This window comes from Chelonia mydas, chromosome 27, assembly GCF_015237465.2.
Source record: "Chelonia mydas isolate rCheMyd1 chromosome 27, rCheMyd1.pri.v2, whole genome shotgun sequence".
NCBI classification, from domain to species: domain Eukaryota; kingdom Metazoa; phylum Chordata; order Testudines; family Cheloniidae; genus Chelonia; species Chelonia mydas.
Genome location: NC_057860.1, coordinates 7,113,751 through 7,140,363, shown reverse-complemented (window position 1 = coordinate 7,140,363; position 26,613 = coordinate 7,113,751). Strand labels below are relative to the sequence as shown.

The 26,613-nt window shown below is 53.8% G+C and overlaps 1 protein-coding gene across 2 annotated transcripts in view; it reads right to left on the bottom strand.

Annotated features, from left to right (window-relative positions):
- Nucleotides 1-11,780: 11,780 nt before the first annotated feature.
- ACE (angiotensin I converting enzyme) overlaps nt 11,781-26,613 on the bottom strand; it is a 61,488-nt gene continuing 46,655 nt past the window's right edge. Inside the window, exons 18-27 of one of the 2 annotated variants that reach the window (XR_006287650.1) lie at nt 26,027-26,124; nt 24,925-25,094; nt 23,846-24,069; nt 23,461-23,605; nt 23,041-23,139; nt 21,595-21,717; nt 19,640-19,827; nt 18,286-18,590; nt 15,819-15,822; nt 11,781-11,793 (exon numbers count right to left, since the gene is read on the bottom strand). Coding sequence is in view for 1 of the 2 variants with exons in the window: in XM_043536723.1 (XP_043392658.1) it covers nt 18,400-18,590; nt 19,640-19,827; nt 21,595-21,717; nt 23,041-23,139; nt 23,461-23,605; nt 23,846-24,069; nt 24,925-25,094; nt 26,027-26,124 (1,238 nt within the window). In the remaining variant the exon portion in view is untranslated. Of the gene's footprint in view, nt 11,794-15,818; nt 15,823-17,712; nt 18,591-19,639; nt 19,828-21,594; nt 21,718-23,040; nt 23,140-23,460; nt 23,606-23,845; nt 24,070-24,924; nt 25,095-26,026; nt 26,125-26,613 lie in introns of those variants that run through there. The other variant, XM_043536723.1, reaches the window with a different exon arrangement.

The window sequence follows — 26,613 nt, the reverse complement described above, 5'->3', positions numbered from 1 at the left end:
ACTATGCCGATGGGGGTGTGATTTTTTACTGACATAGTTAGGAAGGTACAATCCCAAGGGTGGGGGTAGTTATACTGGTATAAAGGTGCCTATTGCCCTTCCTGTACTGGAATGGCTTTCCCAGTATAACCAAGTCCACACTGAGCAGGTTGTGCCATGTTAACTGTATGGGGATAGTTAATGCCGTACCGCTTTTAGAAGCCCTAAGGGTGTCCCCCAGATTCTCAGTCATTGCGCACCAGGGTGCTGCTTTGAGATGTGCCCGCTTGTCCAATGGGAACTAGATTTTCCCCTCCCCCAAATGCTCTCCAGGATCTGGGACACGCTGTTTCCATGATCGCTCAGCACACATGTGGGGGAATCAGCCAAGTGCTTGATGCCAACTCTCCGAGCTCCGATTTCACACCCTCACCTTCCCCAGTCTCAGAGCTGACAAGTTTCGAGTGCGAGCTTCGCTCCAGTGGGCTGGGGCCTTTGAGATGAACGCAGCTCCACAGAGGCAGTCAGCAGGAAAACAACATCCCCTAGTAGTCTTTTTTTAACAAATCAGCCGTCTCTCCATTAGAGTGGAGTTTGGATGCTTGCCTGGCTCACAGACCCAGCTGGCTAACATGGTTTTTCCAGCCTTTCCCCGCCACCCGCTGTATTTTGTAAACCGCGTGCCCATGAATTCAGCTGTGGATTGACAGCCCTAAAGCCTGCAGGCCCCGCACCCCCACAGAATGTGCTCAGCCCGTGTAGTTTCCCGTCACAATTCCCAGCCAACAGACCTCACTCCTGTGCTGGAGAAGCGAGTTCAGGTTCCATGGCCCATCCGCTCACTGGCCTCTCTGCTGAGGCTTCTCGTGAGGGCACCCATCAGTAACACACATGGGGTTACTTGGGCTGTGGACCTACACCATAGCCACAAGCAGCTAATGGAGGACGGCAACCAACTCCCATCGAAAGTCAGCGGGAACTGGACACTTAGTTAAGTGCTTTTGAATGTTCAGCCCCTTCCTCAGTCCAGAGGGGTGGTCAGGGCCTGCTTGCCCTCTGACAGTCCTCTGCTCCAACCCCGGGTAAATAGACTCCCAGCCCTCACTAGTGAATCATCAGCCCCCATCACTGGATGCTGATCAGCTGCAGCCAATGATCCCCAGCACCCATCTGCCAGGCTGTTCCTCAGAACAGGGCTGCATGCGGCTCAGCCTTGCAAGGCCAGACTGCCCTATGACATTCTCCAGTGCTTTTGAAGTCTACTCAGAATCAGGCTGAGACCTACCCACCCATTTCACGTTAGCCACCAACCAGCTGCCAGAAGCCTGTAGCTTTTGGTCACCGCTCACCGAGCTCTAGTTTTGAAATGGCCTTTTCTGTTCTTCACACTGTTAAGGAAATTCAGCTTTCTCAGACCAAAGCTGATTTTGCCTTCAAAGGACTTTTTTAAAATTGGGTCCTTGCCCCTTTTTAAAAAATCTCCTTTATGTCAAAGTCGTGCCAGTTGATGTGTTACTGTTTTAAAGAGGGATTTTTTTTCTTAGCTTTAAAACACCAGGTATATTAACCCTGTTCGCCCCTGGCTTTGCTGGAGCACTGGTGGGCGGTCTCACAGATGTTTATGATAGGCACTTGCTCTCAGCTGGTGCTGAGCTTTCAACAAAGATACGCTTTCTCCAAAACATTCAAGAGTGTAGTGGTTAAATAGGGACGGTTGGATTTTTCTGTCACAGGCTTTTTGGGATGAAACATTGGGTTTTTTTAACCACATAAAAATTTTCATAGGAAATTTTCATATTTTCTGAATTATTTTTATCAAAGTGAAATGAGAGAAAACATTCATTTCAATTGTATATGAAACAAAAATACCTTTTATTACTTTGTCCCCTTTTCTCCTCTTTTTTTTACTGCCAAAAAAAACAATAATAATGAACCCCTAGCTCTCATACAGAGCTTTTTATTAGTAGATCTCAAATCACTTTACGAAGAGGCCAGTATAATTATCCTCATTTTACAGATGGGGAAACTGAGGCACAGAGAGGCCAAGTGACTTGTCTAAGGTCATCGAGCAGGCCTATGGCAGAGCCTGGAGTCGAATCAAGTGCAGCCAGCCCCAAGATTAACAAATAAACAAAAGCCACCCCCCTTCTCCTCCTCCTCCTCCTAATTGCTCATCTTTCACTCTCTTGCCTCTTACGAGATCATTGTTTCATTAGCTCTCCAGTCACTGTAGAATTTTCCAGGGCAGATGAAACCTGAAATTTCTAATGTAAAAAATAAGCAGGAACGAAAACCTTTAAAAACAAACAAACAAACCACCCCCTTCTCGGGGCTTCTGTCTCCATCCTAGAGATGTGAAAAAAGTCACAAGCTTCTTTCTTTCTTTCTTCCTCTTTCCGAGCTGACTTTAAAGGAACCCTCTAATTGCCCTGGGGTGCTTTTAGTGCATTGTATGGAGGTAAATGACTCAGGAGACTAAACCCAGTGGATCGCACTCTCAGCCTGATTCTCCCATCACCTGCACCTGTGCCAGGCAGGAGTAACTCCGTCAAAGTCAGGAGAGTCAATCTGGTAGAACAGGGGCATGGGGGATTAAGAAGCCGGCGATTTAGGCAAGCCCCTCACTTGTTTGCGTCTATTTCTGCTGGAGTCTGTGGCCTGTCAGGCTGCGTGATTGAGGATGTCATCTCCCTGGAATAGTCTCCCAGCAGATTAACTCATCCTTCCAAGACAGGAGCCCATTCATCAGAGGGGAGTTGTGCGGGAGGGGATGACATTGGACTGGAGTGCTGAAGATGAGAGCAAGAAAAGAGCACCGTTAACCCTACTGGATACCGTCCCATGGCTGGTACATTCTGGACTATGTAAGGGGGAAGCATGGACCCATTGCTAGAGCAGGAGACTTGGACCAGGACTCCTGGGTTCTCCTCCCATCGCTAGGAGCAGAATATAGTCCAATAGTGCAGTGCCAACTAGGAGTCAGGACTCCTGGCTTCTAGTCTCTGCTCTGGGAAGTATGATCTAGTGGTTAGAGGACAGGACTGGGAGGCAGGAGTCCTGGGTTCACTTTCCACCTCTCAAGGGAATGAGGCCTATGGGTTAGAGCAGGGGGTACCCAGCACTCAAGACTCCTGGGTTCTCTGCCATGGGCTTCTTTTTAGCCTGCTGCTGCAACACTTCCTCAGCGGAATGACCACACTGCACTGAATGATGCTAGCCTCTAAGGGCCATGCACAAGAGCTGTAGTGCCAGACCCCAGGCACGTCCATTCACCTCTCTGCTCCCGCATCTGTACCATGGGGATGAGGCTAGAGACCCGCCTTTGTAAAGCACATCGCTATCGGTAGCTGGACAGCTCCACAGCTGGAACCCTGCAAAGTCTCACATGGATCTGGAGTTATTAACTAGGGGATGGGGGAGGCCGGTTTCTAGCCCAAACACATGAACCCTTTATATTAGTCACCGCTCCTAGCAAGCTATTGAATGTGAAGGGGGGAAATAACTAGCTAGAGTCAATAACAAACCTGCCAGGGCCGGGTTCAAGGGGGCAGTGGCATGTCTGGCACCATCGCTCCCCATAGGTCTTCGCCTCTGCTCCCTCAGGCTTCTCAAAATCACTTGCTCACACTCCAGATTGCGTAAGTCAAACGCCCTTGTGGTGCCTTAGTTATTAACTCCTTGGCCCCCTCCGTCTCAAACCCTTCCTCTCCTTGGGTCAGGGCCCCCCGCAGTCTCCTTCTTGGGGCCAGGGCTGCAGCTTCCCCCGCCCCAGCAGTCATTTTCCAGCCCTGTTTCCCAGGGCGCCTCTTCCTCGGTTCAGGAGACCCACCATCCCCCTTCAGCAGGCCAGCTGTCTGAGGGGCCCGTGCCCGTGCCCAGGCCCACCCCTCTCGTCTCCTCCCCAGCCCAGGGGGAAGCTTCTCTTTTATCTCCCCCTGGCATTATTGAGCCACATGACCTGCATGTGAGCTGCTCATTCTCCCCACCTGGGGAAGAGAGTGGAGTGCCTCACAGGTGGGGCTGGAGCCATTACCCCTCAAAGGATCCAACCACCCTGTGACCCCCCTCCACTCATGGGGGCCATGGAAGGCAGCCCCCCCTTTCCTGGAGCTGTCTCTTGCTGCCTACAAGGAAGGCCACAGCCCTCACATAAGTCTGATCCGGAATCACAGGTTCCAATGCTTTGTGTGGCTTAGGCCAGCTGCTTTGGCCCTCAGCACTGGGTCCTCAAGCCCTTTGTAGGCTAGTACCCACGTCTCAGGGAGATCAGCTGCCTCTTAGGCCACGTTTCTGCCCTGGGGCCATGCCCATCTGGCTTCTGCTCCTGTCGCTCAGGCAGGACCTGGCCCGAGGCAGGCATTTCCTGGGCACAGGACCTCAGCTGTGGCCCTCCCTGGTGGAGTCTTGTTCCCATCAGCTGGCCTGTCTGGGGCCCTTTCCCCCTATGGAATGCTGTCCCTACAGGGCAGTTTGGCTTCTGCCGTGTGGGGCGAAACAACTGAGAGATCCCAGCTGGGGGTAGATGGCTTTTAACCTACGCCATGCGGGTATTTTCCAGCCCAATCAGTGCCAAGGAGGAGGTGTCGCCGATCTTTTCATTTTACATGAGTGAGAGACCCCCTCTTAGACCCCATCACCTGGCCCAGTTCCCCACGGCGCGGGTCACAAATATCTCATTCTCTGCACACCCAAGAAAAGCTTGTTGGAGAAGGGGATCCATAGAGCCCAGTCTGAGACCTGCTGCTGCCCATCTTGTCAGCCTCCTGGTGGCTAACACGGACCAGTCGAGTGGCAAGAAGATCCGCTGGAGGGTGTGACGTCCGGATCCAGGTCAGGTCCTGGCTCTCTGAGGGGGAGGAGCACACGCCCAGCCTTGCAGGGAGGGAGAGTCATTTGAAGTGGTCCCTTCCAGATGGTCCCAGGGCTAATGGTCTCCAGTAGCTTCCACGTGAAGCCTTCCATGGTTGGACAGATAGGCTAGTAACAAGCAGATTCTCTGAAGGGGAAATATGCCTGAAGAGTAGGACGTAACCCTGAACATAACTCTACTTTGAACCCTCTGGCTCCTTCCATCAGAGGCTCTCAGACTTCAAAGCACTTTACAATCACCCATGAATTAAGCTGGTCGACACCACTGTGAAGCATAATTATCCCCATTTTGCTGGTGGAGAAACTGAAGCATGGATAAGTGCTGTCGCATCCCAAGGTCACACAGCAAGTCTGTGTCAGGGCTGGGAAGAGAGGCCACAAGTCCTGCCTCCTGCTCTAACCATCTTCCTGCAAAATCCCATGAAATGATCCATTCTGTTGAATGAAACACAAGCATCATTATTGTCTTTAATTAGTGGTGGTGTTGTTACTTCCCCTCAATACTGCAGTAATGCCTAGAGGCCAAGCAGGTCGTTGTCAAAGAATGCAGCCTCCAAAAGGAGGGGCCTTTCCAGGTGACAGCAGAGGTGTGTGGGGGTCTGTATATTGGGGGGGCATCCCATCTCATTCCACAAATTAATCCCAAGCAGACTCCAGCATCTTCAATGTCCCCAGATGTTGTGTTTGTAACAAGGACAATAGCCCAGATTCTGATCCCAGGTTGTGTCAGTGTGAATTCATGTTGTTAATAACGATGGTCCTCTGGATTTTCTGGATTTACAATGGTGGACCTGAGATCAGAATCTGGCTGTTTACACTCTCTCTCTCTCTCTCTTCTGGTTGTTCAGTCAAATGTCTGCTAATAAGCACCATTATCCCTCGAATGACGAGCGCACACCCTGGGAGCACCGTGCAAGCGATACTTCCTTGTTGTCCGCTTTTCCACCCAAGCTCCGCTCTGCGCAGGAATGATAGCATGGGAAGCACATGGCTCATTGGGCCCCCTGTATCCCAAGGCTGATGGGGGGGAGGGGGATTATCCTCCCCCCCCTTGTGCTAGTGAAGCACATCGACATTGGAGGGTTGCACTAGTGCAAATGTCCTAATGTAGAACAGACCTAAGATCTTCCCACCCCCTCTTCTCCACAACCCCACAATGTCCACATGGTAACCCCAGCATTTGGTCACATGACAGAAACAGTGACAAGGAGCCGGCTTGAAAGCAATGCACTAGGGACCTTTGCTACCTGGCCTGTTTAGCTCCTCTTGCCGGGTGCAGGATTTGAAAGTCATTAGGATCAAATCTGCCCCCACTGCTCTGAGCTCTCCGGTTCGCTTTGCTTCTGGCCTCCCATGTTTGCTGTCCACCAGGAGATCAGTGTCGATCAGGAATTTGATCACAGATGAACTCACACCAGGGAAAGGGCTGATGAGAAAGGACATGAAGCAGCCACTCAGGGCAGCTAAGGAGTTGCCCGGAGAAGCTGCAGGGCATGCAGCGTGGCATTTCTCCATGCGCTGTGCGGTTGCATTTCATGCTGCCTTGTGTTGCATGGTTGCTTTGCACTATATTGCACTACGCTGTTGCAACATTGCACATGGTGCACAGTTGCATTGCATGCAACTTTGCGCTGGAATACTGCCCTGTGATGTAACACTGATGGTGCTCGGTTTAGACCCCAGCTTCCCTTGGGTTCCTCTGCTAAGTGAAATCAGGGGGTCCCCCTGGAGCCATCAAGCATTCCAGGCAACCTCAGCCCAGGCAGCTGGAAGAGATGAGTGGGGACATCTGCTGGCCATGCGGAGAGTTACAGCCCATAGCTCACCTGACCACTCCCAAACAGCTGGGAGCTCTGCACCCCCTCCCCTGTCTCCACATACCTGAGCTTTCCCTGTGGGGCAAGGCACTTTGCACAGAGCCATGGGGGTGGATCCTGCCCCTGACACAGCACATGGCCCCAGCACTGGCACCTGAATCTCCGCTGGCTCCTAGCAGTTGGCCAGGAGCGTAATTCCCCTGGGGCAGGTCCCACCCCTCTGTGGGGGTCTGAGACAGAAAGGGACCTTGCAAGGGGTTGAAACAGCCCCCAGAGAATAGCCCAGCCCAGGGCCCTAAGCCTCCCACGCCTGGCTCCCAGCATGGGGTGATCCCTGGGGTGCCAGGCGACCCGCGCTGGGGCTGTGCAGCAGCCTCCCCCTCCTCTCTGTTGAGAGCCGCTGGGCTCCTCCCATGAGGCAGTCGCCCCTCCTGGCTCCCGGTGTGAGCAACCCGGAAAAGGGACTGTTTCTGCCCATGCCAGCGGTATTTTTCCATGAGCTCCTTGTCCCTGTGGGTGAGAGAATGTGAGGAATGTGGCACCACTCATCCCTGTGCCCCCTCCCATTCCTGCCTTAGCCGGGGAGGGGGGCCCTGAGCCAGTGACTCACCACAGCCTAATAATAGAACATCCAAACTGGGCAAATAGGCCAGGCCCTGGGTGGCCCCCGGTCTGGGAAGGCAATGGACTCAGCAGGACCGTTGCTCTCCGCCACACGTGGAGGGCAGATGGGCCTGGATTAGGGGTAGCAGGTCTGGGGCCGGGATTTCTGTAGCCATCCCCCAGCCTAAACCGTCTCCTCAGTAGCCAGTGGCCGCACCATGGTGGCCAGTGGCCATCGCCAGCTCCAGGAACACAGGAGAAGGGGGAATCTCGCCTGCAGCGTTCGAACTTGTGCACTACATTCTCCTCTGGGTCCAGAGGCCAAAGTAATAGAAATCAGAGACGTGTCAGGCTCGAAGGGACCTCAAGGAGTCATCCTAGTCCAGGCCCCTGCACTGAGGCAGGACCAAGTAAACCTAGACCATCGCTGACAGGGCATTTGTCCGACTAGTTCTTAAAATCCTCCAGGGCTGGGGACTCTACCACCTGCCTGGGAAGCCTTTCCAGAGCTCAGCTACCCTGAGAGTTAGAAAGCTTTTCCTAATATCTAACTGAAATCTCCCTTGCTGGAGATTAAGCCCATTGCTTTCAGGGGACATGGAGATTAATTGATCAGTCCTTTTTCTAACAGCCCTAACAGATTTGCAGACTTATCAGCCCCCCTCATTCTTCTTTTCTCCAGAGGTCAGGTTCTCTAAAACTTTGATCATTTTTGTTGCTCTCCTCTGGCCTCTGTCCAATTTGTCCACATCTTCCCAAATGTGCAGTGCCCAGAACTGGACGCAATGCTCCAGCTGAGGCCTCACCTGTGCCGAGCAGAGCGGGACAACGACCTCCCATGTCTTACATCCATCACTCCTGCCCAGGCCAGAACGATATTCGCCTTTTTTGCACCTGCACCAGTGTTGACTCATGCTCGATTTGTGATCCATGATAACCCCCGGATCCTTTTCAGCAGCATGCCCGCCTCACTGGTCAGTCCCCAGTTCGGAGCTGCTCCTCTGACTTTTCCTTCCTAAGTGAAGGACTTTGCACTTGTCTGTATTGATTTTCCTCTGGGGCTTTCCGAAGGAGCCGTCACCCTGGGGTCGAGTAGGACAAATCCCTCCCCAGCCACATGGAGCCAGGCCGGGAGGTGCCTGTGAAGCGGCTCTGCAGCCTGAGGGTTTGGAGTAGTGGGTTTTCTCACTGAAACCTCCCCAGAACCTGGCCATGGCACCACGCTCCGGTCACTGCCTGTGTGAACAGGGCTGTGCTCAGTGGAACCCTGCAGATCCTCTGAAGGCTCTTTGCGGCCAGCTGGAATCTGCCCTAAGCCAGACATAACAACAGGCCCATGGGTGCTACTTGATGGGCCCTGCTCTTGGGAGGCAACATCAGGGTGCCCCGGAAATACCCAGCCTTTCCTACCCCTTCTTCCTTTAACCCTGCCTGCGCATTCCTCCCCCCGAGAGACAACACCCCAGAGGATACTGGGGGGAGGAGAAATCACTCCCCCCCACCCACCAACAGAGAAGGAGAGGTGAGCCACGCCCATGATCCCTTAGGGGCATCATTTCAGCCTGTCCCCGAGCCAGCACCCCCTTGATCCAGGCCGTGATCCAAGCAAACACCGTTCCCAGCTCAGCTGGATCCGGGACCTTCTGCATCAAAGCCCTTTTCCAAGTTGAGTGCTCTGCAAGTCTAATCCTAGAATGCTAGGGTTGGAAGGGACCTCAGGAGGTCATCTAGTCCAACCCCCCCGCTCAAAGCAGGACCAACCTCAACTAAATCATCCCAGCCAGGGCTTTGTCAAGCCTGACCTTAAAAACTTCTAAGGAAGGATATTCCACCACCGCCCTAGGTAACGCATTCCAGTGTTTCACCACCCTCCTAGTGAAAAAGTTTTTCCTAATATCCAACCTAAACCTCCCCCACTGCAACTTGAGACCATTACTCCTTGTTCTGTCATCTGCCACCACTGAGAACAGCCGAGCTCCATCCTCTTTGGAACCCCCTTTCAGGTAGTTGAAAGCAGCTATCAAATCCCCCCTCATTCTTCTCTTCCGCAGACTAAACAATCCCAGTTCCCTCAGCCTCTCCTCATAAGTCGTGTTCCAGTCCCCTAATCATTTTTGTTGCCCTCCGCTGGATGTTTTCCAATTTTTCCACATCCTTCTTGTAGTGTGGGGCCCAAAACTGGACACAGTACTCCAGATGAGGCCTCACCAATGTCGAATAGAAGGGAACGATCACGTCCCTCGATCTGCTGGCAATGCCCCTACTTATACATTCCCAAATGCCATTGGCCTTCTTGGCAACAAGGGCACACTGTTGACTCATATCCAGCTTCTCGTCCACTGTAACCCCTAGGTCCTTTTCTGCAGAACTGCTGCCGAGCCATTCGGTCCCTAGTCTGTAGCGGTGCATGGGATTCTTCCGTCCTAAGTGCAGGACTCTGCACTTGTCCTTGTTGAACCCCATCAGATTTCTTTTGGCCCAATCCTCTAATTTGTCTAGGGCTCTCTGTATCTTATCCCTACCCGCCAACATATCTACCTCTGCTCCCAGTTTAGTGTCATCTGCAAACTTGCTGAGGGTGCAATCCACACCATCCTCCAGATCATTAATGAAGATATTGAACAAAACCGGCTCCAGGACCGACCCTTGGGGCACTCCGCTAGATACCGGCTGCCAGCTAGACATGGAGCCATTAATCACTACCCGTTGAGCTCGACAATCTAGCCAACTTTCTATCCACCTTATAGTCCATTCATCCACTATAATCCCCGGTGAACACCCCTATTTTCCTCCTCCCTCTGTGGGGATTCAGGCTGTTAGCTGTATCCTCTTTATCTTTATCCAGGGAGCTGACCTTGTCCTCCCAGGGATTGTGGATTTCATGGGGGAACGTAGCTGGGGTACAGAGCTGAGCGAGGCTGCAAGTTTCCCAGACACCGTTCCTCCACTGGCCCCCTCTCACTCATGATCTGCCACCTCCGCCCCTGAGCCTGCGTCAATACCAGACCTCCCAGTCATACGTGTGAAGTGCACAAGGTGGACAGCTGGCTCAGGCCACGAGATCCGTCCTCGCAGAGATGGACTCTGCCCTCCCCTGGTGAGAGGTGGATTTAACTAACTGTGGAAAGTTGCCGTCCTTCCCAATAATTGTGCTTCGGCCCCACAGGCGCCTCCCCCGCCTGCCAGAAAGGAAACCCGCCACATCCCAGCTGCGGTTCAGCTGGAAATAAAATGAGAACTGTGGCTCTGGGCAGCCGGCATTGCACTGAGATTGTCCGGGACATGCTGGAGAGCTGGCTGCAGCGTGGCATTGCTCCGTGCACTGGGCTGTCGCAGTGTGTTGCACGGTGGTGTCGCACCACACTGTTGTACCTTTGCACGGGGTGCCTGGCTGCATTGCATAGCATGTGCCTTTGCACGGGAGTGCTGTCCTGTGATGTAACGCTGAGGGCATCGCGGTGCTGCAATCATCAGTCTGGCATTAAAATGGCCATATGGTGGCACCCCTGTGGCACTGTTAATCAGCAGACTCCTGAAAATAATTAATCCCCAGGCTTCCCAGACATTTCAGCAGCATTTCATCAGACTCACTTTCTTACAAGAGACACGACACAGAGGCCTGGAGGGTTGTGGCGTGTCCCCATCAGAAAAGGGCTTGCAGTTGTTGGGGTGCAGTAAGCTGGGGGTTGGGGGTGGGATGTAGGTAATTTCCTGCCTTGCTGTTGTCAGATTCTCTGCTTCCATTTCCCCTCTGAGATTGTGGGCCACAGCCTGTCTCCTGACCTAGATCAGGCAGAGGGCTGACATTTCCAAGAGCAATGTCTTCAATCGAGCTGGGAGATTAACAATTGCTTTTTGGTTCACTGGCACTTGGAGAAAAAAAAATTGGTTTGGGTTGAATCAAAAACTAAATTTTTAGCAAATCAAACAATCATTTTAGGTCAAACAAAACGGGTTGCTTTGATTTCAAGCTAACCGCACCTTTTGGGGTTTTATTTTTTAATAAAAAAAATGGAAGGAAATTTTTAAACAAAATGTCATTTTGGAAAAACAGACAAACACATCCCAAACTATTTAGACTTACAGATTTGGGGGGGGGGGGCACATGGGGGAAGAAGCAGAGGGTTTCACTGAATTGTTCATGTCAAACCAAACGCAAATTCACAACACTTTTTTTGTCCCCCCTCCCCAAAATCCACCTCCCCCAGTTGCCAACTCTTGTGATTTCATTGTGAATCTTGCTGTATTTGGTGTTTTCCATAAAGCTGCAGTTCCCGGAGTCCCATGATTTCATGAGAATCTCAGCAGAAAAGAGGAAGATTCTAGCCCCTGTGGTTGCTAAGAAAAAGCTCACAAATGTGACCCAAGTGCTTAACGGCCAGAAAGCAAATAAAAAGAACCCACAATTTATTCTTAAATTCATGATTTTTAAGCCAATCTTGTAACGCTTGGGGTTGGCCATTCAGCAAGAAACCTGCTCACAAGCTAATTACAGTGGAAGGACAGAACAAGACCACACAGCCCACTCTGCAACCGTGCCAGCTCTCATGATTTTATTACAAGTCGTGTGGTATTTGGTGGTCCTCTTAAAATCCCAGCTCCTGGAGTCCTGTGATTATGGCAGAAACTGAGCTTTCCCTTAAAAAAAAATTAACATTGTCTAGTGCCCCTTGGTTGCAGAGAAAGGGGCAGCAGGGATTGTACAGAAAGACCTGGCAGGGATTAAGTCTCCGAAAACCACAGGTCAAACTGGGCTGGTGCACAGCATCTAGGAACACCAATATCTGGCTGCATCTTGTGCCTCGGCTTCGAAGCTTTCACGAAGCAGAGCTAGCCCTCCCTCCCCTTGCACATAAAACCTTCAGCATGTGACTGGCGTGTAACTGTTGCAGTGACATCTGCTCAAGGCTGCAGCTGTGAGCAGTGCCAGCTGCCCTGGCTGGTTTCATCGGTGTGATGGGTTCTATTCCTTCATTTTTTAAAGCTCCCCCCCACTTTCAACTTTTATCTACTTAAATTTTCACAGTTGCAGGAAATTATGGGGGGGGAGGGCACAAGGCATTAACAATATAATGACAGTAAAGGTTGAGAGTCAAAGAGTTAAAGCTTTATAGCTGTTAAAATACAAGTTGTTGACATCACATGTTAAAATACAGCGTAAACATCCTTAGCTCAAACTAATGGATTCTCAAGCAGCAGTTCTCTTACTTTGCCTTGCTGTGAATTTTGACGGTCAGTGGAAATATTTTTCCACCTGTTTGTGCCTGTACAGTGAGATTGATGTTTCCCCAACACTAACCAATAAAATCAAACACCTATAAGCCTCATCCCGCTTCTCTAGTGCCTCCTTGTGGCAAGGATGGGCAGGTCTCTCATCCCAGTCCTCCTCCTCTAGACAGCAGCGTTACCTTAGATGGGTTTCAGAGGCCAGGGCACAGCCTTCCAGCTGTGTCTCTTAGGGAGTTTGCCCCCTTCCAGGCATTCACAGTAGTCCCAATGAATAATAAAAAAAAAAGAGCAAAATACTTCTACAGCCCACAAGAGGCAGGGTCCCTGCAGGCCCACCGAGTGTGAGGAAGAAGCAGCCCCTGGGAGGAGAGCCAGACGCCTACCCCCGAGCATCCAAATAACCGGGCTTCCAGGGCTCCAAAGCCAGCCACTCCCCTTACTGACAGGGCTTCTGAGGCCAAAGCGCTCTCCCCAGTAAGTAGGAGAATGGGGAAGCCCTGTGTTCCAATCCTGCTTGCTTCAGAGTGCTGCCTCTCGCTGAGCTGGGATCCTCCCTTTTAAAGGGCCGCCCTCCCCAGGCTTGACAAGCCTCACAGGTGCGGCAGGCTGGGTCTAAATGTAATCAGAGGCACTCTTTAACCCCTTCTTGGCCAATGCAGGGACCTGCCCCAACACAATTTGGGTTGTTAACTCTGAACCCTAATGAAGGCCAATCCTTTTATACCCAGCTACAGTCACCCAGCAAGCTGTTTAGAGCTGTAGATCTCACTGTGACATCCCATTGTAACAGTTTTTCCTTTGGTTTTCCTATTTTTGTAAGAAAGAGAAGAAAGAAATCCTCCTAGAAGGGGAGCAAGGGGCACTTATTCATGTTTCGATTTCCATACAACTGGTTGCTCTTTGCTTTGGCTAATGCCACATGTTTTACCAGAACCTATCAGAGAGAGCTAAGCGTTTGCAGCCCTCTGCCGGAAAAGCCAGACTGTCTGGGTGCCAGGATTCCACCTGCTCAGGCCTCAGAAGGGGGAAAATAATAAATCCAACTTGAACATCTGGAAAATAAACGATCAAAACTCAGTTCCCTGTAAATCCGCGTTTCAGGTCTGAGATCTCACGAACTACCCAGGCTACCAACAAATGCTGCACCTGTTGGGATGGGGAAATTCCAAAGTCCACAACAGGAGGAAGCAAACACGTCTAGCACTTGAGGGTTCCAGCCCTTAAACTTGTCCCCTGCCTAAGGTGAAATGACGTCCATCCTGCACTTCGCCTGGGGGGCTGGGGGGGGAACATTTCTGGTGGCAGTGTGGTTGGGATGTCGGAAGTCGTTTCAGTGGAGTGCGTCCGTGGGCAGAGTGCCGTGCAGTGTATGATAAAAGCCCCTTGTCAGACAGTCCGCCCACATCCTACCACTGTTACATAAAGTATGTGGTGTATAGCGCTGTGTCTGGCAGAGAGGCAGGATTCCTCGGTTCTATTCCCGACTCTGCCACAGACTTGCTGTGGGTGAGTTACTGCATGTCTGTGCCTCAGTTTCCCCATCTGGAAGGTGTTGGAGATCCTGGGAAGGAAGATGGGGTGGGAACGCTCAGCTCTCCATCCACTGGCACTGGGGGCTGTTTGAGGTCTTGGCTGTTTAAGGCTGCAATAAATCCCTGGCCTGGGATTAGTTTTGTACCTAATCACCACAGAGTAAATACTGGTCTTGTTTACAGACGAAGGAGAAGAAAGGGCGGGGGGGGAAGCGGAGGGGGGAGAGGAGATCAGGAGGCATGCGACTCCAGTGCCCTCCCTGCTCTTACATAACCACATGGCTGAGCACAGGGCACTGAGCAGCCAACCGGGGTACCACTCCCCCACTCAGCTCCCCCCAGTCTGCCCCTGGCAAGCGGAATTTTCCACTGGCTTCATCTGACTAATGAGCCCAAGGCCCCCACTGCAGCCCATCCCCCCATAATTAGAGCTGGTCAGATCATTTCTGACAGAGCAGACTTCCATCGGCCAGCACCGGTGAGTTGATGTTGAACCATCGTGCAAGAATGTAGCAATTTCTCTGACATTTTCTTCAGAAAAGTGTCCAAACGGATAGCGGTGATTTTGTTGTCTTGATAAGGAAATGTTTCCTTGCTTTATTTGGTTTTGACTTGTATATAGTCTATCTGGATGATTCAAAACCAAACAAAGCAAGGAAACCTGTTTCCTTATCAAGACAAGAAAATTACAGCGATCCGTTCGGACACTTTTCTGAAGGAAATGTCAGTCAAATCAACATTATATATTATTACAGTGGTCTTCAGCCTGTGGTCCTTGGGGGTCTGCAGACTATGTCTAAGGGGGCCCCAAAAGGTGGTTGTTACCATAGAACAGCAGCTTTCAATCTGTGCTCCACAAGGCCCTTGGGGGTCTGCAGAATATGTCTAAGATTTCCCGGGAAACCTCCATTGGAAATTTTTAAAGAGTCTGCAAATGAAAAACGTTGAAAACCACTGGATTATTATATTATGCATTGAATATTATATATACTTAGGGCTTCTGATATTAGATTTTAACCAGTAAACACCAATAAAACACTCCTGATACAACTAAAATAAAATAAAAAGAAATCAGTGTTTATTGGGGGGAGGGATAGCTCAGTGGTTTGAGCACTGGCCTGCTAAACCCAGCGTTGTGAGCTCAATCCTTGAGGGGGCCCTTTAGGGATCTGGGGCAAACATTGGGGGGTTGGTCCTGCTTTGAGCAGGGGGTGGGACTAGATGACCTCCTGAGGTCCCTTCCAACCCTGAGATTCTGTGATTCTAAGCACCAGAAACGGTTACTTACATCTAAGGCAGGGGTGGCTCACATGTGGCTCCTGGTACAGGCACCCTCTCCAGGGCTGGAGCTACAGGTGCCAACTTTCCCATGTGCCAGGGGGTGCTCACTGCTCAACCCCTGGCTCTGCCACAGGCCCTGTCCCCACTCCACCCCTTCCTGCCCCCTCCCCGAGCCTGCCCTCCTCCCCCTCCCTCTATGAGCCTCCTGCACACCACAAAACAGCTGATTGGCGGGGCTGCCGGTGGGCGGGAGGTGGAGGAGCTGATGGGGGGCTGCTGACGTATCACTGTGGCTCTTTGGCAATGTACACTGGTAAATTCTGGCTCCTTCTCCGGCTCAGGTTGGCCACCCCGATCTAAGGGCTTGTCTGCACTGAGCAGCGGTGCGCACTACGGGGTTGTGATTTCTAAAGCACACTCAGGTGCTTTCATTGGTCTGTGTAGACCCTGAAGTTTCCTTACTGAGCTTTAACGCAGCACTGTTTGAAACAGAATTACATTAATGCACTCCAGGGAACAGTACAAAGAGATTAATGATTACAACAGAAAGCGAGAAATTCCCAACCCACCCCTCCATTCTTGGAAATCTACATAAAACTCAAAAATTGCTAAAAATAACCCCCACAAAATACCCCCCCCCAAACAGAAGCCCTCCATAGAGTCAACGCTTTATACTATATTGTAATGTTCCGACATTATCAAAATGAAACGCTGCAGTGGTTCCAAACGGACTTTTTTTGGCATTTCTAGTCTGCGGGAAATACCGACAGTCTGACCTTTGTTTTTGTGCCAAATCAAAACAAAGCGTCAAAATTTCCCACAGACTGGAAAGTACAAAACAAGTCGGAAATTTCTACCTCTCATTCAAATTCAGAATAAAACCAAATTTCAAACGGTCAGAATTTCCCACAGACTGGAAATCCCATTTCCTGATCAGCTTGTACCTAATAGCAGCGGAGGTGCTAAGTTCCCCCTACGGGAGCAAGTCCACGTCTATCTAGCCAGTGTCTCAGAGGTGACGGAAGTCAAATGGGCTCCTTGAAACATCACTGCTAGGTTGATCATGCTGGATTGGCCTCTTCCGGGCAGGTTCAACAGGCCTGATACACAGCTGCCTAATAACTTGTGGGGTCACTGACATCAGCACAGAATGGGTGTAAGGACTCCTTGACTGCTAGAGTTGGCCACCCGTTCTTGCCCTGGAGTAAATGACTGCCCAGGGCCACGGGAACGGGGCCCTATTCATGCTGTGTAAGCAGAACACTAGCAAAGAAGAAATTTTCCCTCATTTAAATTTGATGGAAGCCTTCTGCACACACTCCCAAGGGGCAACGCTGTGGGGGTGAGGGGAGGAATCAGGCCCAGGTCTTTTCTAGGCCCTGTAAAGCGCCATGGGAAATTGACAATGGTTTATAAATTCCCAATAAGCAGCGTGAAGCAGATTCTGGGGCCATACGCCCAGGTTATGCTGCTGTTCATCTAGCCAGCCCTTCTCATGCCACTTAGCAACCGAAACACGCTTTTCAAACAAAGCGTTTTGTTTTGTTTCTGGAATTTCCCAGGTGTTGCTCTCAGACAACGGAATTGGGCGTGTGCCGGTGTAGTCCCCAGGGGTTTCTGTGCACAGTCGGACACACGTGTATGCTTGGGAGGAGCTACACAGTCTGAAGGCACAGCTCTAGATCACAAGCAAGCAAGAATCCAAGGCTCCAATTCAGCAAAGCACAAAGGCGCATGCTTCACTTTACGCACACGGTGTCCCACTGACTTCAGTGGGAACTACTCATGTAAAATTAAGCACATGCTCAAGCATGATGCTAAATGCATCCATGCCAAAATGCAGAAATCTTTCATTTCTGAGGCAGTGTGTCAGCAAAAAAAATCATCAGAGGGAAGGTTTGATGTGGCATCTCCCAGAGGTGAGCTTGGTCCTCAGGGAAAAGGGGATTGTTTGGTGGGGAAGGGGAGGTTGACTTTGTTTCCTCATTCCTCACTTTTCTAACCATCTTTTTGGCCCTGGAGCATCTAGAGATAGAGGGTGTTGTGTATGGAAAGCTGTATTAAAATTCTAAGCTATCACTTGCTTACAGTGCTCAGGGGTTTCCTGGTCCCACTCACAGGCTAGGGGGCTCTGTAGGGAAGCGTGTGATCAGAAGCAGCTTGCAGCAAGCCAGCCCAGAGTAAAGTAGGGTAAATTGTGCCTCTCTGCTTTAGGGAGCAGCCTGCTTTGTCTCACTCTGGTTTTGGTTGTTGTGTGTTAGGGTTCTGGATTCTAAGAAATAAAGCTGTGTTACTTTGCAACCTTCCAGGAAGAGGATTTATGTTATTATCTGTATCTGCACATGCTGTGAGTGTAACAGAAGGCTGCTCCTTGCCGCTTCCTGAAGAAACAGACAAACACATTTTACCGGGGGAAAACATGACACTTTATTTTTCATCCATGCATGTAAACAGCCTGGTGGGTGGGAACGCCCGAGGGAGGGATTCTGTTGGGAACCAAACAGCCCCTTTCCCGCAAAACGCTTCCCACTGCTAACATGAGCCCTTTTGGTGTTCCCAACCGCACAGCGGAGCTGCAAAAATGACTTCCAGGCACTCTGGATGGGATTCAAACCTAACCCCCTGCTTAATTAATAAAACCATTTCCAATCACTAAGGAATTCATCAATGCAACTTTGATTCCAACTGGCCAATGAGCCCCAGGGTGTATAAGAAACAAACCACACGATCCCACTCCTCGTCTTGGGATTCTTTTTTCCGGGAATCCAAACATTGACAAATAAATAATTATCTTCTGCTTTGGCTCTTGCATAGTCAAAAAGTTTTGACCTGATTGGAAGGAAGAGTCCTATGCATCTGATTGCACTCCTGCCTCAGCGCCACATGAGGCTGACACACACACGGCCCATATGTGCACACACACACACACGGCCCATATGTGCATACATTCATGCATACACACATAGGCTTTTGTGTGCACACACACCTTGCACACACCCACACAGCCCATCCATGCACACACACCTTGCACGCACACACATTAGGCCCACGTGGGCACACATGGCAAAGGAAAGGAGTGAGGTTCAACCTTATTTCAGTTCCATTTCCGAGCTGGATTTCTGGGCCCTTCTCCTTGAGGAGCAGAATTTGACTCCCAGGACAACAGTGGCAATCAAGAGGAGCAGTCCGAGGACAAGCAGGACCCACTGTCCTGCGGCGGCTTGGTTCCTATCCAGTGACATTCCCAGGAAACTGACTCTGGCACTAGACTGTGCTTGACCTGATTGAGAAGCAAGAAGAAAACGGGGGGGTTGCAGCGATTTGCTGGGTGGGTGCGCGCCAAACGGGCAGATCTGCCGAAGGCCCCATTCCTCTGCGCAAGTGGAGCCATGTAGCCCCAGGGGATTCTCGGCAGATAATTGCCTCCGAGTTGCGGGTGGGTCCTTAACCAAGCTTGCCCAGTGCAGGCAGCGAGTGTTTGCAAACAAGCCCCTGGCTCGTGGGGAAGCATCTGTTGCTGCCGGTTTGCCAGGGCCGGGTCTACCAGCAAAGGAGCCTAAGCACCAGGCTGTCTTGGCAGCGACAGAGCTAAGCACCTTGTGATGCATTGTGCAGGGTGTGACTGACAGCAAGCTGCATGCACTCCCCCACTCCAGTCTAACGGACATTTCCAGGCAGAGGTGAAAGTAAGACGGTACAGCGTACTGGCCAGAGCTGGTACACAGCCGACCATACCGGCAGGGGGCAGCTTCCCCAGGCCAGCTATTTAAAGGGCCTGGGGCTCCCAGCTGCTGCTACCGCAGCCGGAGCCCCGGGCCCTTTCAATCTCAATTTAAAGGGCCCGGGGATTTAAAGGCCCCGCCCCATTCCAGTTGAGGCCCCACCCCTGCTCAGGACTCCAGTGTATCGGTAAGTCCTTTAAATTGCTTTCACCCCTGTTTCCAGGCCCCCTCTTCCCAAACAGAGCAGCCTCATTTAGATCCCTTCCAGCCCCACCCACAAATGGACCTGGTCCTCGGGTGTGAACATCATGCCAGCGATGATTGACAGCCCTGGGGACTGAATCCCACAGAGCAGCAGGACAAGCTCCTCCCCCAGCCCTGCAGCCCCTCCCCCTTGCACACGGGGCGGGGTGGGGGGGGGGGAAGAGGGAGAAATGCCGGCTCAGTGACGCGTTCACTCCGTGGTCTCTCCCCAGAGCCTGCCAGCAAGTGGGGCCGGCTGGGAACAATGGTGCTGGTGGGAGTCAGAGCGCCAAGCCAAGCTTCCCACATCATGCGCCGCGTTTCCAGCGGGGCAGAACTCTCTCACACCCCCCGGTGGAAGTACCCGCGTACGGCGTCCAGTTGTACTCGGGCCAGCCCAGGGTCTCCCCGTTCTTGGTGTTCTCCTGGATCAGCCAGTCCGTCAGCGGCTTGAAGTAGGTCATCAGGGCATCAGCCGACATGGTGGGCTGCCCCGTGATGAGCTGCATGGCCTCCGGCCAGGGCTTGCTGTAGCCCAGCTTCATGGCGTTCCTGCAGACGAGAGCGAGCTGCTCCAGGCGCTGCTGCGGCAGACACGGGTGCCCAAGCTGCACTTGCAAACAGCCCCGGCCTCCCGCCCCGTCCCCGTCCCCCTGAGGGGCTGGCGACGCGGCGGTCGGGGGGGGGGGGGTGACTGCAGCACATGGAGGCACACCCCGGCTAGCTCTGAGCTAGCTCGCATGGGTACCAAAAGCAGCGAAGCCCCCCGAGTACGTTCCCTGGGACCTGTGCTGTGGCCGTGCTGTCCGTCTCCAAGCCAGCTCAGGGGCGTCACCGCACAGCTGTGCAGCCGGACCCTTAGGCAGCCCCTGGGGGTTGTGCCAAAGGCCTCCTCTAGGGGGCGACAATCGCACGCAGGCAAGGCCAAGCCGTTACTAACGCCGAGAGCTGAGGCTCAGCCGGGGGCTTTAACGGGGCGCGAGCCAGGAGGCAGATGCACTGGAGAGGGAGGCCGTTCAACCGGCCGGACTGGGCTGGGCAGGCACAGGGCACCGTAGCTCAGATGAAGACCCGCTGCTCTGGCGTACAGCAGTCCCGCTGCAGATCTATACAGCAGTGAAAGGGTTACGTCTGGTATTGCTCTTCCTGGGGGGCGGGACGGGGGCGGGGGCGGGGGGGGGGGGGGGGCTCTTCCTTAAAACCAGACTTAATCCTTGCAGAAACCAAGGTGCCACCTAGTGGTGGCCTCTGACATTGCACCATACCTCCCTGGTGCAGTGGTCCCCAAACTTTTTCTGTCAGGCACCCCCTTACCAGTAATGGAATCTATCCACGCCCCCCACCCCCACCCCCCGGGAGCTGCGGTTGGGAGCCAGGCCAGGGCTGGGAGCGGAGCTGCAGTCGGAAGCTGGGCTGGGAGCCGGGGGCTGGGAGTTGGGGGCCAAGCTGCAGCCAGGTGCCAAGCCATGGTCGGGACCCCGGGCTGGAAGCGGAGCTGCGGTCAAGGCCGGAAGCTGGGGGCCGAGCGGAACTGGGTACAGAGCGGGGCTGAGTGGCGCTCCCTCCCTGCCCTCCCCACGGGGGCTGGCCCAGGCCCTACCGCACCCCCTGGAAGATTTCTCAACCCCCACCCCCCCGGAGGGCGTGCCCCACAGTTTGGCAACCTCTGCCCTAGCAGAAGATGAGTCCGTTCCCACAAATGCGGCCAACCCCTTTCAAATAGCGGCTGCTCCTGACTGGCTCAGATGCATCCACGGAGATAACCGGAGGGATTCAGCTGCTCCTCCTGACTTCATCACCTTGCCGGGAAGGGCGCAGAGCCCAGCATTTGTACCTGGAGCCACCCAGGACTCCATAGGGGCCTTAGAGCCAACCACGTCACCGGCAGGGTGGGGCGGAGGAGAACGCAGAGGTACTGGAGACCAGCATGTCCACCTCTTGGCTGTAAGCCTTTCTCCTCGTGCGGCACAAGGATCTCAAAGCACCTGGCAAAGTCACTACTGCAGTGCTCTGGGAAGCTGCTGGGGCTGCAGCTGGAGAACAGGAGGCTTAAGTGACTTTCCTGTTGAGTCAGCTGGGGAGCTGGGAATAGAACCCAGGAGTCCTGGCCCTCAGTCACTTGCCCTACACATTCTCTCCCATCACACAGGCGAATGTCCCCGGGGTTAAAGGAGAGATTTAAAACTGGGGCTCGGGAATCAGAAAAGGCCATCAGGAGACGTCCAAGAGGGCAGGCTCCGTGCTGGCCTCCTGGCATTCTCACTCCTGGCACGCAGGCTCTGGAGGACCCCCTGGGTCTCCCCCGGCTGCTATACTCACGCCAGCAGGGTTCCGGCTTCCTTGGACTGGTAGATGTCACACTTGTGCAGGGGCCCTGTGTCACCGGCGGCTTTGCAGAGGGCTTGGTGGAACTGGAACTGGATCACAAAACTGACAAAGTACCTGGATTGGGGGATTGGCGGGAACGTGAGCAGGGCTGGCCAACAACTCTGGGGCCTCGTCAGGCCACATCAAATATTTCCAGGCCAGGTGGAACCTGGACACGCAAGTGCTTTGTCTGAGAGTCCGTGGAGCAGCAGGCCTCAGAGCCAGCCCTGCACTGTGCTATACAGCATGCTATACAGATTCAAAATGCAAAAACAGGACACATGCAGGATCCCTGCCCCACTCCATGGCCCTGCCCCATGCTCCTCTTCTCCCAGAGGCTCCACGCCCTGGCCAGGCTGGAAGCCGGAGCTGGGTAGTGGCAAGAGGTGTCCAGGGAAGCCAGGCGGCTGTGGGGAGCCCCGGACCCTCCACCAGCCCTGGGTGTGGGGCTGAGGTGCCTGAGAGCAGCCCCTGCCCCTTGTCCCCACTTCCCAGGGCATGCCTCCCAGGGCAGATGGAGAGTCTGGGGCTCCTCACAGCAGCCCAGGCTCCCTGTGTGGCTCTTCCTACTGCCCAGCTCCGGCTTCCAGCCCGGCCAGGGCCAGGGCTTCGCGGGGTGGGGGGGGAGAAGAGGAGAAGCAGGGGGTGCCTCAGGGCAAGTGGGGGACTTAAGCCCACCTCAGCCCCCCCATCCCACCAGAAAGAGGCTGGCACCACCCAAGCCTCGGGCAGGCACAGAGCAGTGCCCCGGGGAATCCAGGACAAATGCTGTCCTGGAGTCATCCAGCCTAGAACCGGGACTTGAAATGTGCATTCGGGACTGTCCTGCCCAGTCAGGAACAGGTGGTCACCCACATGGGGCTATATTCAAGTGCTTGTTTGGACATACAGATGTCAATAGTCCTAGGTGCCACTGTATTCCCAATCGACCTCAGGGGGAGTTTAGGGCCCAGGAGTGTAATGGCTACAGTTGGGAGTGGCCCAGAACATTGGGGTTAGCCTCCCCAGGCTGACAAAAAGCCCTTGAATCATTCAAAGACCTCAGGACGGCAGTTTAGCTCCAACATGAATGACAACACTGCTAACATCACCACTGCTTCCCACAACACTTGGGCTCGCCCCCAAGCCGTGACCACGTCCGGCCCTGCTCCCGAAGACACCCTGGCTCCCTGTGCATGTGGCTGACAGACAGGTAACCCCCAGGCTGCAGTTCTTGTCATTGCTAGATGGGTCTGGTATCGACAGACCGGATCATCCATGCCCATCCACTGCCCACCCCGTCAGTCCCCCCTCTCGCTGCAGCCCTTCCGCCCAGATCAGATGAGTGGCTACGGGCTGAGCCGGGCTCGTTGCCAAGCAAAGGCGAAGGGAGTCAGTCAGGGAGGCACGCCTGCGTACCTGACATAGGGAACGTTGGCCGGGATGTGAAACTTCGCACCAGGATCAAAGTCATCCTCCGACCTGGGCACAGGCGGGCACAACCCCTGGTACTTCAACCTGCACGGTAGGGTGAGGAGAAAGCAGCGGTTAGGGACCTCCAGCCAGCACAGCTCCACAAGACGGGAGGGAGACTGCGTGTGAGCAGGGGACGGGGCACACAGCAAGAGAGGGACTGGTGAGAGCAGAGACCTCGTCAAGGTCGGGGAGGGGAGAAGCTGTGGAACCTGACAGGACTGCCAGGCGAGCATCCTACATGGGAATGAGATGGGTAGATTCCCCAGACTGGGCCTCACGCGGCAGAGAACTGCTCGGAGCCCTTTGCTGCCCAGGGGTGCAGTCGGATGCGTCCCCGGTGCCAGGCCGGCCCCTCCGACTGACCTGAGGTTCCACCACTGCTGGTTATATTCGTCCTCCTGAATGCGCCCGTCAAACACCTTCCAGCGCCACTGGTCCATCAGGTACCCGAAGGGCAGGAAGGCGATCTTATCCAGGGCAATGCTCATCAGGTAGTTAATGTCACTCTCTGCAAAGGACGGGGAGCGGACGGGAGGTCAGCGAGGCAGCGCATCCAGCGCCCAGCAGATCCCCCACTGGCCAGCAGCCCATCGACATCAGCAGCCTCTGATGGGCCTTGGAAAGTTCTAAGCCGAGAGCTGGATAAGCAGCCAACAGCCCTCAGTACCAACAGCTGACAGCCTGCCCCCAGCCCCCTCCCAGGCTCGCTGACTTCTGGGGAGTGAGCCCCGGGCCCTGGCCAGCTCACCGTTGTTGTCCTCTACTCGATCCAGCAGATTGATGCTGTGCAGGTGCTTGGGCGTGGAGACCGACAGGGCCATGACGTCGCCGATGGCCTCGTGGAAGCCGGGGTTGGCCCCGTCGCGGAAGGAGATGGGTTGGTCCTTGTACTGCAAGAAGTACTGGACGTGCCCCATCTCGTGGTGGACGGTGATCAGGTCGTCCATGTTCACCACCGTGCACTGCTTAATCCTGGAACGTGGGGCGAGAGAGAGAGAGAGCACGCACACGGGTTAATGTGGGACGGGGGCGGGAGAGAAAGGGAGAAAGCAAGCAAGAAACGACTACGATGGAAGCTACAGAAATACCCGATGTGCCCAGATAGATAGCACAGACATGCACCCAGACGCGCCCAGACAGATAGCACAGACATGCACCCAGACAGAGAGACAGACAGACACGCACCCAGACAGAGAGACCCAGACAGCGAGCTGCAGCTCCCCTCAGCTACCTCTGCAGCAAAACAAGCCCCATGGCAGCGAGCCTCAGAGCCCTGGTCAACTGACTTCGGCTCGCACTGCCAGGCTAAAAATAGCCATGTAGACACTGGGGCTTGGGCTGGAGCCTGGGCTCTGAAACCCGGCAAGGCAGGAAGGTCTTGGAGCCTCAACGGCTATTTTCAGCCCCACAGCGCTAATCCCTGGACCTGGGCTCCGAGACTCCCTGCCGTGGGCTGTTTTAGCTGGATGGACGTACCCACCGTCATGCAGGTCCCAGGGCTGGAGCAGGCTTCCTGCAGGGATGCGGGCCTGAAGTGGTGCTGGACTGACACCCCGGTGCAGAGTGGGGCTCCGTGTTGTTGTCCCCAGCCACTGACAGAGTCAATCTGCCTGCGGCCCTGGGCCAGGGCTCAAAATCCTGCTCCAACTAGGGGCAGGAACAGCCTGCCCTGCCTCGAGGATTGGCAAACAGACAAGACACCAAAGCAGTGGGCAGGGTGTCCCTGGGGGCAGGGAGCTGCCAGGATTGGCTATCGCTCTGCTAAGACCCCTCTGCTCTGTTCAAGTGCCAGCCTGGGGCACTGCCCAGCCCTGTCCCCGGAGGCACCTGAAGTCCTTGCGGTTGTAGAAGTCCCAAGCAGAGGCGTGGCACACGACCTCCCGGCCGGCTGGCTTCTCAATCATGGACTTGGCCCAGAACTCTGGCGGCATGGGGATCAGGCCCAGGGAAGTAAAGAACTTATCCGACTCTTGAAACATCCTCTCCGGGGTCCAGCCCTGTGCAGCCAGCAGAGAGAGCACATGGGAGCCGGAAGCAGGAACGGTCCATGGCAGGAAGCCAGGGCCAGTAACACGGCAGCACTTCTCGCCTCCGAATCTCGGGCCATCAGGAAGGAGGGACTCAGGGCGGTTCCACACTGGGAACCGGCAGAGCTACATCGCTCAGAGGGGTGAAAATCCACCCCTGTGCGATAGTTTAGCTGACCAAACCCCCAGTGTAGACAGCGCTAGGTCAAAGTTTCAGGGATTATCTCTTGGGGCAGGGGACTGCAGTCTGGGACGTGCCCAGTGACAGGAGGCTCTGGGACAGCTCTAAGGAGTGGCTCCAGTTTGTGCTTAACACAGCACTGACTTCCTGGCCCATACAGCCCCCCCTTGCCATTAGCAACACGAAATATAAACCTCAGTCTGTTTATTCCTGAGCTTAGCGGGTCCCTGCAGGACCCTCTGTGCCTATACCTACCTCCATCTGCCTCACAGACATCAAGAGCCTGCTTATGTTGCTTTGCACCTTATATAGTCATTTTACACCGGTGCACGGGTGGGGGGGTGCTGACATACTGAGCTGGGAGCGATTTTCACCCACTTAGCACAGCTGGGAATGCTGGAACAAGGTGCAAGGCAAAGGAGATTCAGCCCCTTTTCAACCCAGGGTGGAGCTAATAGGACCCACCTGGTCTGGTTACCAGGTGGAGCCAGGAGAAGAACTCTGAATTTCTCTGCAAGGTGCTATCTTGATTCTCTCCAATTTTACAACAGAGTATCCTACTGGTTCCTGAGCTGCATAAGTGTGAGGAGAATCAGGCCCAGTTATTCAGGCTGGTTATTCTGAGACCTGGACTGTTTCCCGGGGGAAGGGAAGTCAGCATCACCTAGACAGGAGAAGGGGTTCCCAAGAGCAGAGTCTCAAAGGGTTCGAACGCACTGACCTGTTTTTGCATGGCCGGGGTGGCATCCACTTTCGTGGCACTAGGGTAGGGCATCACCAAGTCAAAAATGTTGGACCACGACTGGGCCCACATATTCCCTAGAGACCCGCAAGCAGATTCGGGGGCAGGAAGCAGGGGAGAAAGGGAGAAAAGAACAAAGCAAAGTTACTCCCAGTCCTGAAGCCAGAAGGGACGTCACTCCCTTAGGCTATTTTCAAAGATGCCTAAGGGCTTTGGATGCCTGTAAAGGGAATCCCAGGGGTGGCTCTGAAAGCCTCAGCCCTGGTTTGCAAAGGGGGGAAGGGAGCCAGTCAGTCTCCCTGCCCCTCCCGTCCTCCTCCCAGCCTGAAATCCTCCTCCTGTCCTCAAATACACCCCGGTTCTCGGGATAACACATGACTCCATGAGTCCCTTTTCTGTACTAAAAGGTCCTGGCTGAGAGACCTGGCGAAAGCCAGTGTAACTCCATTGCCATCAGTGAGAGGAAGGACGGTTCAGTGGTTAGCGTGCAAGCCTAGGATTTAGCAGACCTGGCTTCAATTCTCTGTTCTGCCACAGACTTCCCGGGTGACCTTGGACAAGTGTCT